Here is a 15,980-nt window from a genome sequence, read left to right on the forward strand (position 1 = left end):
GGAATGAAATGAGGTACTCATAGGTCACTCAATAGATAGCAAAAGGAAGTTCATTTTAGCTATACCATGGAAAGGATACTCAACAAAGATACTCTTGTACATAACTTGAGTAGATATGGCTCCTCTATTTGGAAACATATGGAGTAACTACACAGCAGGGAGGGAGATCAACAATCAGTCCATTGCAGTAGTCAGGGCATGAGGTGATGAGGGCTTGCATTAGGGAGGCAGAAGCTCAGAGGGGAGAAGAAAGCATTTGCAAAGTGATTTATATGGGGATGGTGAGAATAAGGAGTTGAGAAAAGACTCCTAAGTTTCGAGCTTGGGTGATTGAGGGGATGGTACCCTCAAAAGTGATAGGGAAGTTAAGGAGAGAAGAGGGTTTGGGGGAACGGATTGAATTTGCATTTTTGGACATGTTGAATTTATATCCAGTTTGTGAGTCCAATAGATAGCTGGAAATGAGAAACTGTAGATGAGGAGAGAAGTTAGGGCTGGACAGATAGATCTGAAAATCATGTGCATAGAGATGATAGTTAAATCCATGAATGCTGATGAAATCAACATGTGAAAAAGTATAGAAGGAGAAGAGCATCCAGGACAGAACCTTGGGGAACTCCTTCTGTCAACAGGTGTGACCTGGACAAATGAGATCTAAGATGGTGGCATTACAATCTGCCCTGGTCAGACCACATCCAAAGCATTGTGTTCAGTTCTGGGCACCTTATTTAGCGAATAGTGAATAGACATTTATATAGCATCTATTATGTGTCATGTACTATGCTAAGCACTTTACAAGTATTATCTGATTTGACATTTTAGGAAGAACATCGGTGCGGGAAAAATAGTTATGTCAAGTGCTTTGCAGACCTTAAATGGATGTATGTGCCAAATATTATTAGGGACGCAACCAATAAAATGCTCAAGACGGGGATAAGGTGAAAAAAAATTAGGAAGGCTTAGCTTGGAGAAGAAAAGCCTAGGGGGAGAAGGGAATGGAATGCTGCAGTCCTCACCAGAAGACCGCGACACATCTCCGCCAGAGGAGGGCGCACGCGCCCCTCGCGCTCCTCCAATCCTCAAGCTTCGGCCTCTCAACTCCTCCCCTTTCCACTCCCGGGACCTGAAAGCCAATCAGCGCTTCAGTGACGTTAGTAGCGCCGCGCGCGACCCGAGCAGCCCACCTACCCCTCTCTCGTAGGCAGCCGTTGGTTGGAGCCCGAGTTTGACGTAGCCATGTAGGAAGGCGGGGAAGAGAGTCGGCGTGCCCGTCTGTGTTTACGTGCGTGCCTGCGCGCGCGTGCGCGACAGTTCCAGAGGACCGCCGCTCGGATACCGGGATGTCGGTGGCGTTTGTGCCAGAGCGGCTGAGGGGGAAGGCGGAAGTTAACCAGGAGACCATCCAGCGGGTAAGGCCTGCGCATGCGCCACCTGGAGTAGCTGAGCGTTGGCCCCGCTCCCTTCCTCTCCACAGGCGCTCCCCCCCACGTCCCGGCTGGAGCCCGGGACCTTGGAGCTGTGTGCGGGTCGCTGGACGTGCCGCTCCCGGCCTGGCCTCCCCTTTCCCCCTGTCCGCAGCTCCCACGACCATAATTACCCTTCCCCGCCGCTGGAAATGTCGGGGTCCCCGTGGGCTTCGTAGAGCCAGCCCGGGGGCCGAGGCAGCCTTTATTAAGCGCCTGCTGTGTGGTGGGTCAGGCGAAAGGACCAAAAATAAGGAAACAACCGCCCCTGCCCGCGAGGAGCTTACTGTCGTGCAGAGGGCGTGTCCCAGAAGCCCCCGTGCGGTTCTGGGCTTGTAAAGCCCTGGGCAGCTGGGTGGAGGCGGGCAGGTTGAGGGGAATTCTTCCTGGGGCCGGGGCCTTTGAGCCGAGCCTTGAAGGGAACGAGTGGTTCAGGGGTGGGGGCGAGGGTGGGGGACACCGAGGCCTGGGAAGGCGTGCACGGGGTCCTGTGCAATGAGGCCGAAAGGCAGGACCGGCCCGGCGGGGGGCCTTCCAGCGCCCGCCAGTTGGTCGTTTATTCTATTAGCGGGGAGGGGAGCAGACGAGGGACGCGCATCTCGAGTGGGGGGGCGCTGCTTGTGGCCGCAGGCTGCTATTGCGCATTAGTTCTGGGGTCCGGGGCCCGAGCTGGGTGGTAGGCGTGGGGCAGGAACTAGAGGTGGCGGCTTTTAGTGACTGATTGTAGGATGAGTGAGACGAGGGTGGAGAACCGTAGGGGCTTCATTCATGTTACTCCCCTCCTCTCCAGGTGCTCGGCTCCAGCTTAACACCAGCTTTGCTTCTCGGCTATCTCTTGTGTTCTCCTGCCTCCACTTGTTCCTCATGCCTGGGGACGGCCTCCTATCCTACCTCTTCTAAAACTAGAATTTCCGTCTCTTCCGTAAAGTCCATCTCAAATGCCACCTCTTCCAGGAAGCCTTCTCTCCTTCCTTCCTCTCTTTTCCTAATAACCTTCTCAGAACACTTTCAATTCCTTAAATACATTTTTCGTGTAGTACTGGGTGACATAATTTTCTGTGTTTGTGTTTTATTTCTCCTATTAGACTCTGAGTTCATGAGGATACACCAGGTCTTATCAGGGGTGAAGGGGCAGCACAAGTTTGTCTGTAGGGTTTTAGCCAATCCCCTATGCTCCATTTCCCCCCTTTTTATGATATATTTGGCTCATTTGCCATGGGTCTGAATTATGATTCCTGGTCAGACCCTGCCCCCATGAACTTAAAGCCCTGTGGGGAAATGAAACTGACATTAGCAATAGAAATGTGTAGGTCCAAATACTTGGGGCAGCCAAGGGGATCCTGAAGGCCCACTGTCACTGTTCTGAACATCATTGGTCCCAAGTTATGGTATCTCATTAGCTCTGCCTACACAGTTATTAGCTCAGTAGCCATGTTGGATAGCCTCAGTTTGTCTTCATTCTCTCACATCCATATACCAGGGAACGTGTCTTTGGAGAACAGGGAGCATGTCCATTAGGGGATTCAGGAGACTCTAAACATAGTACATATTTGTTAAACACGTCTTGTTGATGAAGGGAAGCATAGCGGGTACAATGGAAAGGATGCTGAATTTGTAAGCAGAGGTCTTGCTGCAAGTCCCAGCCCTACCACATTTTCTACCTTTGTGACCCTTGGGCAAAGCGCTTACCTCACTGGGACTCAATATCCTCATCTTTAATAGGAGAAGGCTGGAGTAGACGGCCTCTGAAGGCCCTTCTGGCTCTAAATCTATGATTCCACAAAGGGAGGCCCCAGCTGGTTGACATTTACAGAAGTCCAGGGATCAGAACTTGCAGTGCAAATGTGAAGACAGGTCAGGGAGAGCTATCTGAATACCCCTACTGTAGTAAAGCCAGGAAGAAAAAAAAATAAAGATGACTAGAAATGAGGTTCTTTGGAAGCTTGACCAAGAGGGATCCTGCTAAGCAAACCCTAAATGACTGCAAAGCCAACATGCTGGAGAGGAAAGTTTAAAGGTTCTGGGTTTTTTGAGACCGTAGAAACCTACTTTTTTAAAGGCCGTAAAGTCAGTGTCCTGATTGGAACATGGCTGTGAGACCCAGTTAAAGCATAAAGCAGGCCACCTGGGGTTCAGCACACAGGCTTTGCCACCACACCAGCAGAAAACTCTTTCCTTAGCTAAATTCAATTCAAATAATATGCCTTTTAAAGGCTCATAGGATTTAGAGCTGGACAGGACCTTGGAGATATCTAGTTCAGCTTCACTTTAGATAGATGAAAACAGGGTTAGAGGTCAGTGACTTTGCCCAAGGTCACAGAAGTCTTAAGGAGCAGGTATGGAATTTGAACCTGAGTCTTCCGAATTCAGGCCCAATGCTATTTAGCTACTTATGCTGTCCCACGCTTATCTCTCCAGCCACCTTTTTTGACCTCTCCTAAACATTTAATATTTTTGTAACTTGTATTAGTTATCTTTATCCAGATCATCAAACTTCTTATAAACAGCACTCCTCACATGTCAGTTTTTGTCTTTTTTTTTTAATCTTTGCCAGTACCTGCACACAGTAGGTGGTTAATCACTGTTCATTGAATGAAATCGAGTTCCATATATATATATATATATGCAGTCATTCTGATGTCTTTCAGTTGCTGGAGGAAAATGACCAGCTGATCCGGTGCATCGTGGAGTACCAGAACAAGGGGCGGGCTGCAGAGTGCACACAGTAAGTTGCCTTTAGGTCTTAATCAAACACTCCTAAGAAGGCAGGGAAGTAGGAGCCACTTTTAGGATCATAGATCTCATACGATCGTAGATGAGATCTTAGAGATCATCTAGGCAAACCCCCTCTTTTTACAATTGAGGAAACTGACACCGTGGAAAATCATCAAATGCCCAACATCACTCAGTATTCCTTATCTTCTGACTCCAAATCTAGTGTCCCTTCAATGAATGAATTCTTAGTGTGCCTGACCAACCACCTCAGACCCATCCCAGTTTGTGTGAGTGACTCAAATAAAATCTCTTCACCAGTTGCATTTCTTAGAAAAAACCTGAACTCAGAACCTGCTGAGGAGAGAGAGGTGTTCTAAGTAGCTGTGCGATGCTGAGCCGGTCACCTCCCGGTCACGTCTGGGTTTGTTTCCTCTGTGAAATGAAGGACTTGGACTCTTAGCGGTCTCTGAGGCTGCGTCCACTCTTCCCTGTGCCAGCTATACTTTCCCTTTAAAGGAGGTCATAGTTACCATCTGCAGCTCCCATATGTGTCAGGTTAGCTCCAGTGTGTCTTTTCCTCAATGTTATGAACTGTATTTTTTATTGTGTGGTGTATTCTAGGAGCGAACTGCTACTTTCTGCCCTTTGATTTAGCTTACGGATTTTTCTTCCATAGGTACCAGCATGTATTGCACAGAAATCTCATTTATTTGGCCACCATTGCAGATGCTAGCCCAGCAAACGCTCCCAAAACAGTGGATTGATTGATTAGTCCTTGCTTTTTGCCGTATTGTGAGTATTTATCCCTTCAAATAAGTGGAGCCATGACCTTTGCCAATGCCATTGTTGAAGTTGCACCTGGGAAACAGTACTTCAAGCCTGTTTTCAGTGGTGAAAGGTTCAAGCAAAACATTGAGCAACTGGATGTTAAATGTCACTTTTCATTACTCAGCACATCATTTTTCTGAATTACTGTCTTTAGGGGGGAAACCCCATCAGGATACCTTTTCAGAACTTACTTCTTGGGCTGTCGGCATAAAGGAGGCTGAGTGGGGACAGCAGGCGTGACACTTCTGGCAGTACCCTGTTTTGTATGTACATATGGATGTAATTGTTCCCAGCAATTGTTTATTAAAGTTATGGTTCTCTGAAAGTGTCTTGGTCTTCTTAAAAATCTCAGCGAAATAACACTTGTCTAAGATTGAAGGCTGTTGGGATGTGTGGAACCTTGTTTGCAATAAACATTCTATTCAGATAGCTAAAAAATTATGACCTGTTTGTCTAGCATGTTAAGTGTGAAAAGCATATTTCTCCCAACATGGGTTGAAACAAGTATGATCATTTCCCACCCTCCCACCCCCAGAAATAAGACAATCAAGCTTCAAGAGGTTGAGTCTTGGCTGCATTCCTAAAACTAGTGTTGGTAGCCATACCTACCATACTGCAATGTGTCATAGTTATTGATAAGTCCCCAGACATACATTTTAGTGATTCTGCCTGGGAATGTTCTAGACTGCTATTTGTGGTCACAGGAAGACCTAACTGGAGTAGGTAGGAGGAGTCTAATCTGAGTACCTGATAATTGGTTTTCTTTTAAGGACATGTAGATTTACTATTTTCAAGCACTAGATAGGGTGTCCCAAAAGTCTTAGGGTCATTTTAAGCCCTTGTAGCTGTATACCCTGTATGTGCTATATGTTGATTAAAGTCTTCTAGTCTCTTCTTTTGGAGTACTGGTGACCTGCCTTTTCAAAAGCTGTCAGAGGAACCCAAGCTCTGGCTGGTCTGACCAGCTGGAATGATTGCAGTGATTAACTGTGTTGTTTAGGGACCAACCTAGCTAGGTTTGGAGAGGCTCAACACCCAGGGATGGAGGGGTGGTGGGATTTTTTAGTAACAGCAGCCCAGAAAGCCTTCTTCTAAGTATAGTAAAGGAAATTATCTGCATCATCAGAAAGGATCTATACTGATAAAATAACTTTTTTGACATAAAAAGATATATGTTGTCAAGTAAAATAGTGGAAGTAGCTTAATGAAAGCATTCTAGTTCTCAAGAGGTCTTCACTGCACTAAAACAGTGTCAACTTCAAAGGCTTTCCGAAGCAGAAGAACCGCCCCAGTGGCCTCAGGGTGCTCTGATTGTTAAGCTCTGCATATCCTCGAGACCCCTCGGTGGAGCTCAGAGTGAATTTTCCAGAACTGATTTTCTATTACAAGCCATACTAGAACTGAGGGGCTCCCAAAAGGTCAGTACAAAGACATCAGTGGATCACCAACAGCAAACACACAGCATTTATGAGTTTGCAAGGATGATTTTATGTCCACCAGTAGGCTACTTAAAGATTTTTTTTTAAAGCCTTTTCTTTTTTCCCTGACATTTCCCCCACCTAACTTCTCACTCTCACTCAAACCCACCCCAGGACTTATCACATTCCCATCCCTCTTTCATCCTAGAAAAAATAGGTAACTTTATGGGAGATAAGATGATTCCTCTGTCACAAGAAGGGGTTATTCTATGATTTTATAATCTAAAGAGAGAATCTTACAGGCATCTAGTGCTGAAAGAAATCTTAGAGATCATTTACATTAACACCCTCATCTTGCAGATGACACCTTGAAATATGGCAAAGTGGAAAGAAGACTGGATGTAAGCAAAAAAGAGCTTTGCAGAGGAGAGATTTGTCCAAGGCTACGTGGTCAACTAATGGCAGAGTGGAGATCAGGACTCACGTCCTTTGACACCTAGTCCAGTGTTCTTTAGATGAAACCGTGCTACAATCATGTATTATGACCTAAGTATCCTCAGGGAAGACCCCCCCTAAATTCCTACCCAACTGCCATGACTCTCTTCACACCCTGAGCTGCTTGCATTTTCTAAAACTGAGAACCACTATCCAGGCTCCAGTAGATTATTAGAGCTACTAAGACACCCCTCACCTTTCTGGTGAACAAAAGACATTTCCAAACTCTGAACAGTGCACTAAATGTGGATGGGAAGTTGCCTGGCTTTTCTATTGATATATTTTTCACTGTGGGCTTTAACGAGATACTAGCATTGAAAATTTTGAACTCCCCTGGGAAGGTACCTTGTTTTCATAAATCTAAGGTGCTGTTATACTAAAAAGATTAATCTGATAATATTTGGCCTGGTGCCATTCTTATAGGGAAAAGCTAAAGAAATGAGAGAAAGCCAAGCAAACGCAACAATAAATTGGCCACATGGGCCTTATAGCAGAACAAATCTAGTTACAAAGGCTGAAATAGAGGACACTGGCCATTCATTCATGCATTCAACAAATAGGTGCCTGATGTGTGCAAAGTACTATGTCTGTGCTGGGTACCTACAAAGGTCAGCTAAAACACCATCCTTTCCCAGAGCTTACATTCCTCTAGGGGTATAAAACACCAATGCATGACTGTGAAATGCAATAATACATGATATAAAGTGCAGTACAGTGGAAAAAGTGCCCAATGTGGAGACTCAGGACCTGAGCTCAAATTCTAACTCTGCCTTTCACTACGTATGTGATCTTCATGTCACAACCTCCTCATGTATCCAGTAAGCACGCTAGATGACCTCTGAGATCCCTTCAATTCTAAACTGATTCTGTGACATTATGTCCATCAGCAAGGTATAAACCTAGGGAAGTCCGAGTCAAAAGAAGTCCATTCTGTGGTATCAGGGAAAGCTTCATAGAGAAGATCACATTTAAATGAGGCTTTCAAAGATTAATAGGAATTCTACAAAATAAGGAGAGGGGAGATATTGGAAGCCTAGGGAACAGTGTCAGGAAACAAAGAGGTGGGACAGCACAGGGCACATCTAATTTGGCTACAGCATAGAGTGTGTAGGGAGAGGAATTATGAGTAAAAGCTGGGATAGCAACAGATGGTAGAGGGCTTTGAAAGTCAGGCAAAGAAGTTTGCATTCTAATTTAGAGTAGAAAGGATAATATAGTCCAATCTTTTGTATTTCAAATGAGAAAACTCAGGTCCAGAGAAATTAAAAAATAAATAGGGTGGCAGTCTGGGACACATGTAACTGGTGGCTTAAGTTAACCCGCTCAGTCCCACAACACTAACCAGGGCCGTTGTGAACCAAGACTAGAGTAGACCTGGAGTAGTTTAAGTTAGCTTTGCCAACAGATGGATTGGTGAGGCAACTAGAGGGCTCAGGAAGACCTGAGTTCAAATCCGGCCTTAGACACTAGCTGTGTAACCCTGGGCAAGTCACTTAACCTCTGTTTGCCCTAGTCCACCAGAGAAGGAAATGACAAACCACTCCAGTATCTTTGCCAAGAAAACCCCACAGACAATTTTGACTTGCTCTGGTCCACGGGTTCAAGAAAAGCTGAACATGACTGAACAGCACAGGTGGATTGATCTGGGGCCCAGCTGTAGGTGCTTCAGGCAATGAATATTAAATGCCAGCTCTAGAACTCTGGAGGGGAGCTCCTAAGAACCCAGGGCACTTCCTTATGAATTATCAGACAGACAGATAGGTACAGATATTGGATAGATATCTGTATATAGCTAGACAGATAGATATCAATGACTTCTATTACAGTTTTGTTGATTGCTTTTACCTGGAATTATTGAATATCTTTGTTTTGGTTTGGTTTGGGCTTTTTTAAGCCTGGATCTTCCAAGCTCTCCCAGGCCTGAGAGGTCAGCAAGTTCAGCGGCCACTCACAGGCCATATCCCTCCACTGATTGGTGTGATTCAATTCCAACCTCATCCAGTTCATCCCTCCCTAGGCAGCCTCCCATTCCCACCCAATACCCATATTAATGTCAAATTTTAGCCCTACTGCAACTCAGAATTCTGAGCTCAAGAGATCTACCAGCCTCAGCCTCCCTAAGTATTGGAGATTACAAGTGAGCTCCTCCACACCTGTTGAATATGTTTTGATTAAAGAAATTGCATATCTTAACCCTCAGGCTCCCATGATTGGGAGAAAGGTCACTCAGGGTATTCAGACCTGGTCTTTCTGTCACTCAGTGATGTTTTTGAGCAAGAGGAGGGATGTGACTGAATCCCTGCATAAGGAAGATTAGTTTGGCACAGCATAGAGAGGGTGGGAAGAGAGATTATAGATAGCCATCTGGGCTTCAATTTCCTTTCCTGTAAAAAGGAGAGGATGGGGCTAGATTAACTCACAGTTCCCTTCCAACTCTGATCCAATCCTACTTAGGCTGCCTTTGTGTGTGTTATAAAAAGCACTTTCAAATCATAATATTGCTTTATGGGTTTTTTTAAGTCTGGGTTTATCTTTCTCGCCCAACCTGGAAATGCAAGGGCTACTAGTTGCCCTGAGCGTACCACTGATGAGCGCAAGAGTTTTGACTGCTTTGTTTCCTGCCTGAGCTAGTTTGCCCCTTCTTGGGTAACATAGTACTCCCCTCATCCTGGGGGAGGGGGTCCCCTGATTGATGCTGAACTTAGAACCCTGCTTCACGCCTTTCACATTCCTTCCAGTTCTTCACTATGACAAAAAGTGATGTTATAAATATCTTTGTTTATAGGGGAACTTTCCCTCTGACTTTGACCTGCTTGAGCTTAATGCTTACTAATGGTATCATTGGCTCAAAAGGTATGGGCAAGTGTGTGATTTTTTTTTTTTAAGTATGATTCCAAATTGATTTCCAAAATGGGCCATTTCACAGCAGCACCAATAGTAACTTAGTGTTAGTGACATCTTTTTCTTTATGCTTACTTCAAAGCATAAAGCATGTGAAACTTTGAAGAATCACAAGTATTTGGAGTGCCATAGTTGGGCCCCCTTGCCATAGTCTGTCAGTAAGGATATGCTAGGTACCTGTAATGTCTAAATCCGACACCTTTCCTCCACCTCAGATTCCTTCTCCTCAAGAGGCAGTATGAGGGTAGTGAAGAGCACCATGACTTAGTAGTTAAGGAGACTGAGGATCAAATTCTGCTCCTGCCACAAACTAACTTTGATTGAATGACTGAACTTCTCTGGGTTTCAGTTTCCTCAGTTCATCAAGTTGTAATGATTGTAATGATTAATCTTGGATTGGGGTTAGAAAAATCCTTCTGAGTATGTAATAAAAGAGATGATGTCAGAGAACCCTGGGAAAACTTGCAAGAACTAATGAAGAATGAAGTGGCCAAACCAGGAAAACAATTCATCCAATAATAACATTATAAAGACAAACACCACTGAAAGACTTAAGAATTCTAACCAATGCAAAGACAAACAATTCAAGAGGACTCATGATGAAATAGGCTACTTACCTCCTGACGGGTGTTGGACTTTGGGTGCAGAATAATATGCAGACATTTTTTGGACATGGTTAGTATATGGATTTGTTTTGATTGACTATGCATCTTTGTTACAAGAGTTTTCTTTTTCCATGTGGGAGTGGGAAGAGAGAAAATAGTCTTTTTTAAATTAAAAGATATTTAATTAAAAAATAAAATGCCTTTAAATGGATCTCTCACAAGGTTATATAGTAGCAGGAAGGAAACAATCATTTAAGCGCCTACTATGTGCCAGGCACTGTGCTAAGCGCTTTATAAATATTGTTTCATTTGATCCTCACAACAACCCTGGGAATTACATGCTATTATGATCTCCATTTTACAGTTGAGAAAACTGAGGCAAACGGGGTTAAATGACTTGCCCAGGGTCACAGCCAATAAGTGTCTGAGGCCAGATTTAAACTTAGGTCTTCCTCACTCCATTCCTAGCCCTCTATCCACTGACCCACCTCGATGCCTCTATTAGTCAATTACTTCCAGCAATAGGCCCCAGTCTCACCCCCTCCTTACATCTCTCCCCTTCGCTCTTCATCTGTACATCCATAAAGGCAGATCAGATCAGCTGCTAATTTCTCAGTGCTGTTTTACCGTTCTACTGACTCAGCTTGCTGTTCCTACATTTCCTCTGATCCCTGACCATGGTGCTAATATTGTCCTTCCCTACTCACAGGGCTGTCATGAGGACAAAATGGAAGTGAATGAGCTTTGAAAAGAAGCTCACTACTCTTTCATTTTACATTATTTTCTTCCACTAATGTTCTGATACCTCCCTGTAGTATGGACTTCTAAAGGGTATTGGAGTAGAGTGCCAAATCTGGGATCTTCTACCAACCTAGAAAGGATTTGACTGTGGGTTTGCCAGTGTTTAAGGACCAGATCAACTAAGCATGGAGAGGCTCATTGCCAGAAGGTTGGCCATTAGCAAATGAATTGTTTTGACTGGAGCAATTTAGGAAAAATGTCTCCTTGGGCATGGTGAGGCAGTAATACATGTCCACGGGAAAAGCACCGATGCCAGTGATCCTTGAATACTGAAATCAATATTTTTTGTTTCTAAAGCTTTCTTTTTTATTATGAACTTTAAAAATGCTACAGACTTGGACACTTCCATATTTAAAGGACAGAAAAAAGAAGATTTGTATAAGAAACCATGAATGTCTATGAAGTTCAGCATGGGTTTTCACTTAAGGACATAAGCTTAATACAATAGTACCTAATGGGTAAATATGTTTAATATGATTGTACACGTATAGCCTATAGGAGATTGCTTGCTGTCTTTGGGAGGCAGAGGGGAAGGAGGGAGGGAGAAAAAACTTGGAACTCAAAATCTTATAAAGTGAATGTTGAAAACTATCTTTACTTGTAAAAAAAAACACTAAATAAAAAAACTAAAATAAATAAAAATACTAAATAAAAAACTAAATAAAAAATAAAAAAATAAATAAATAATACTACTAAATAGGAAAAATACAATAGTACCAACACTTCCCTACTGGTCCATGTCCCCTTGTAAACTTCCTTCAACTTTCTTCGGTGTATTTTTTAATGTTTTTTGGTGTTCTTTTCTTTCTTTTTGAAGTATTTTAAAATGCATTATAAACTTACCTTTAAACACCAATAGAGGCAATTAAGCATGTACTTACAACAAGCTACATTTTATTTATTTTTTATTAACTAATTTGTTTTGATTTGTCAACAATCACTTCCATATGCTTTTGAGTTTAAAATGTTTCTCCCCCTTCCTCCCCACCACCCTCCCCAAGATGGCACACAATCTGATATAAGCTATACATATACATTCCTATTAAACATATTTTCACATCAGTGATGCTGTAAGTAAGAATTAGAACCAATAGGAGGAACCACCAGAAAGAGGAAACAAAATACAACAGAAGAAAAAAAAAAGAGTAAATAGTATGCTTCAATCTGTATTCAAACTCCATAGTTCTTTCTTTGGATGTGGATAGCATTTTCCATCATGAGGCCTTTGGAGATGTCTTAGATCCTTGCATTTCTGGGAAGGGTTAAGTTTATCAATATTAGTCATCACACAACGTGGCTGTTATTGTGTACAACGTTCTCTTAGTTCTGCTCACCTCACTCAGCATCAGACCATACAAGTCTTTCCAGGTTTTTCTGAAGTCAGCCTGTTCATCATTTCTTATAGCACAATAGTATTCCATTACATTCATATACCACAACTTGTTCAGTCATTCCCAACTGATGGGCATCCTCTCAATTTCCAATTCTTTGCCACCACAAAAAGAGCTGTTATAAATATTTTTGTACATGTGGGTCCTTTTCCCATTTGTATGATCTCTTTGGGATATAGCCCTAGGAGTGTTATTGCTAGATCAAAGGGTATGTACATTTTTATAGCCCTTTGGGCATAGTTCCAAATTGCTCTCCAAAATGGTTGGATCATTTCACAACTCCACCAACAATGCATCAGTGTTCCAATTTTCCCACATCTTCTCCAATATTTATCATTTTCTTGTTTTGTCATCTTGGCCAATCTGATAGATGTGATGTGGTACCTCAGAGTTGTTTTGATTTGCATTTCTCTGATCAATAGTGATTTAGAGAATTTTTTCATATGACTATAGATGGCTTTCATTTCTTCATCTGAGAACTGCCTGTTCATATCCTTTGACTATTTATCAATTGTGGAATGACTTGTATTCTTATAAATTTGACTTAATTCTCTATATATTTTAGAAATGAGGCCCTTATCAGAGAGACTGGTTGTAAAAATTTTTTCCCAATTCTCTACTTTCCTTTTAATCTTGGTTGCATTGGATTTGTTTGTGCAAAAACTTTTCAATTTAATGTAATCAAAGTTATCCATTTTGCTTTTTGTAATGTTCTCTGTCTCCTGTTTGGTCATGAATTCTTCCGTTCTCCATAAATCTGATAGGTAAACTATTCCTTGCTCTCCCAGTTTGCTTACAGTATCAGCCTTTATATCTAAATCATGAACCCATTTTGACTTTATTTTGGTATATGGTGTGAGATTTTGATCTATACCTAGTTTCTGCCATAATCTTTTCCAGTTTTCCCAGCAGTTTTTTTCAAAGAGTGGGCTCTTATCCAAGAAACTGGAATGTTTGGGTTTATCAAATAATAGATTACTATTGTCATTAACTACTGTGTCTTGCATACTTAACCTATTCTACTGATCCACCACTCTATTTCTTAGGCAGTACCAAGCAATTTTGATGATTGCTGCTTTATAATACAATTTAAGATTTGGAATAGTTAGGCCACCTTCCCCTGCATTTCTTTTCATTAGTTCCCTTGATATTCTGGACCTTTTGTTCTTCCAAATGAATCTTGTTATTATTTTTTCTAACTCTATAAAATAATTTTTGGTAGTTTGATTGGTATGGCACTAAATAAGTAAATTAGCTTAAGTAGAATTGTCATTTTTATTATATTAGCTCAGCCTACCCATGAGCAACTGATGTTTTTCCAATTATTTAGATCTGACTTTATTTGTGTGAGAAGTGTTTTGTAATTGTGTTCATATAATTCCTGAGTTTGTTTCAGGAGGTAGACTCCTAAATGTTTTATAATGTGGGTTTATTTTATAGCCTGCAACTGTGCTAAAGTTGTTTATTATTTCAAGTAGTTTTTTACTTGATTCTCTAAGATTTTCTAAGTATATCATCATGTCATCTGCAAAGAGTGATAGCTTTGTTTCTTCTTTGCCTATTCTAATACCTTCCATTTCTTTTTCTTCTCTTATTGCTAAAGCTAACATTTCCAGTACGATATTGAACAACAGTGGTGATGATGGACATCCTTGTTTCACCCCCGATCTTATTGGAAATGCTTCTAGCTTATCCTCATTACATGTGATGCTTGCTGAAGGTTTTAGGTAGATGCTATTTATTATTTTAAGGAAGACTCCGTTTATTCCTATGCTATCTAATCTTTTTAATAGGAATGGGTATTGTATTTTGTCAAAAGCTTTTTCTGCATTTGTTGAGATGATCATGTGATTTCTGCTAGTTTTGATGTTGATATGATCAATTATGCTGAGTTTTCCTAATATTGAACCAGCCCTGCATTCCTGGTATAAATCTTACCTAGCCATAGTGTATTATTCTTGTGATAAGTTGTTGTAATCTATTTGCTAATATTTTATTTAAAATTTTTGCATCTATATTCATTAGAGAAATTGGTCTATAATTTTCTTTCTCTGTTTTGACTCTTCCTGGTTTAGGTATCAGCACCATATTTGTATCATAAAAAGAACTGGTAAGACTCCTTCACCTATTTTCCCAAATAGTCTGTATAGTATTGGAATTAATTGTTCTTTAAATGTTTGATAGAATTCGATTGTAAATCCATCTGGCCCTGGAGATTTTTCCTAAGGAGTTCATCAATGGCTTGTTCAATTTCTTTTTCTGAGATGGAGTTATTTAAGTATTTTACTTCCTCTTCTGTTAATCTGGGCAATTTATATTTTTGTAAATATGTATCCAACAAGCTACATTTTAAATTAAATTTTGATTCTGACACTGACATGTTTCATTTTATTTTCCTTTTCCCTTCCCTGCCCCCTAATAAATAAAAGGAAAGAAAGAAAAACAAAACCCTTGTAATAAATTTGTAGAGTCAAGCAAAACAGATTCCTGCAGTGGTCATGTCCAAAGGTGCGTGTTTCTTGTTGCATGTTGAGTCCACCAGCTTTCTATCAGGAAGTAGGGAGCATTCTTCATCATCAGCCCTCTGGAATTATGGCAATTATTTACATTTGAGAAAAGAAATGTCAGTATACAAAAGGCCCAAACAACTTATCAACATTTCCCTCTAGGACCGCTAGGGTTTTCCTTGTTTGTCCATACATCCTTAGACCTGTGTAGACATTCTCCCTTTCATACAGTTGTTGGCAGTATGTAGATAGTCTACTTTGTATCTATTTTTTTTTTAAGGCAATTAGGGTTAAGTGATTTGCCCGGGGTCACACAGTTAGTAAGTGTCACGTATTTGGTCTGAGGCCAAATCTGAACTCAGGTCCTCCTGATTTCAGGGCTGGTACTCTATCCACTGCACCACCTAGCTACCCCTGTATCTACTTTCTTTACTTCACATTATTTCATGTAGACCTTTCCATATTTATTTTTATTCCTCAAATTAAACCATCCTAATTGCTTTAAATATAATTCCATCACACTGATGTACCTGCCACAGTTTATTCAATCACCCCTGGGTTGTTTCCAATGATAAAGAATGCTGCTATAATTATCTCTGTACAGATGGCTCCCCTTTTTTAAAAATGTCACTCAAGGTATTTATACTATAGATGTCTGATGTCACTGGCATGCTTACTCCCTCCATTTGGCCCCATTTTAGTCCTTCCATATTTTCTCAAACTGTACAATTCTTATCCATGCCTTTTCATAAATCCTTCCTAGAGGACCCCCCAAAACCATGAGAGTCTCTCTTTGTTTCTTTTTTTTTTCTTTTTTTGGGCTAGGCAATGGGGTTAAGTGACTTGCCCAGGGTCA

General features: G+C 41.6%; 1 protein-coding gene across 1 annotated transcript; it reads left to right on the forward strand.

Moving 5' to 3' along the window:
* Positions 1–1,253: 1,253 nt before the first annotated feature.
* SS18L2 (SS18 like 2) lies at positions 1,254–5,331 on the forward strand. The gene is made up of 3 exons (XM_027837104.1): positions 1,254–1,409; positions 4,112–4,188; positions 4,855–5,331. Exons 1-3 carry the CDS (start codon positions 1,341–1,343, stop codon positions 4,940–4,942), a joined length of 234 nt encoding a protein of 77 aa, XP_027692905.1. The 5' UTR covers positions 1,254–1,340; the 3' UTR covers positions 4,943–5,331.
* The last annotated feature ends 10,649 nt before the right edge of the window (positions 5,332–15,980 follow it).

The sequence above is a fragment of the Vombatus ursinus genome, unplaced genomic scaffold (genome assembly GCF_900497805.2).
Source record: "Vombatus ursinus unplaced genomic scaffold, bare-nosed wombat genome assembly UNPS02014820.1, whole genome shotgun sequence".
Taxonomy (NCBI): domain Eukaryota; kingdom Metazoa; phylum Chordata; class Mammalia; order Diprotodontia; family Vombatidae; genus Vombatus; species Vombatus ursinus.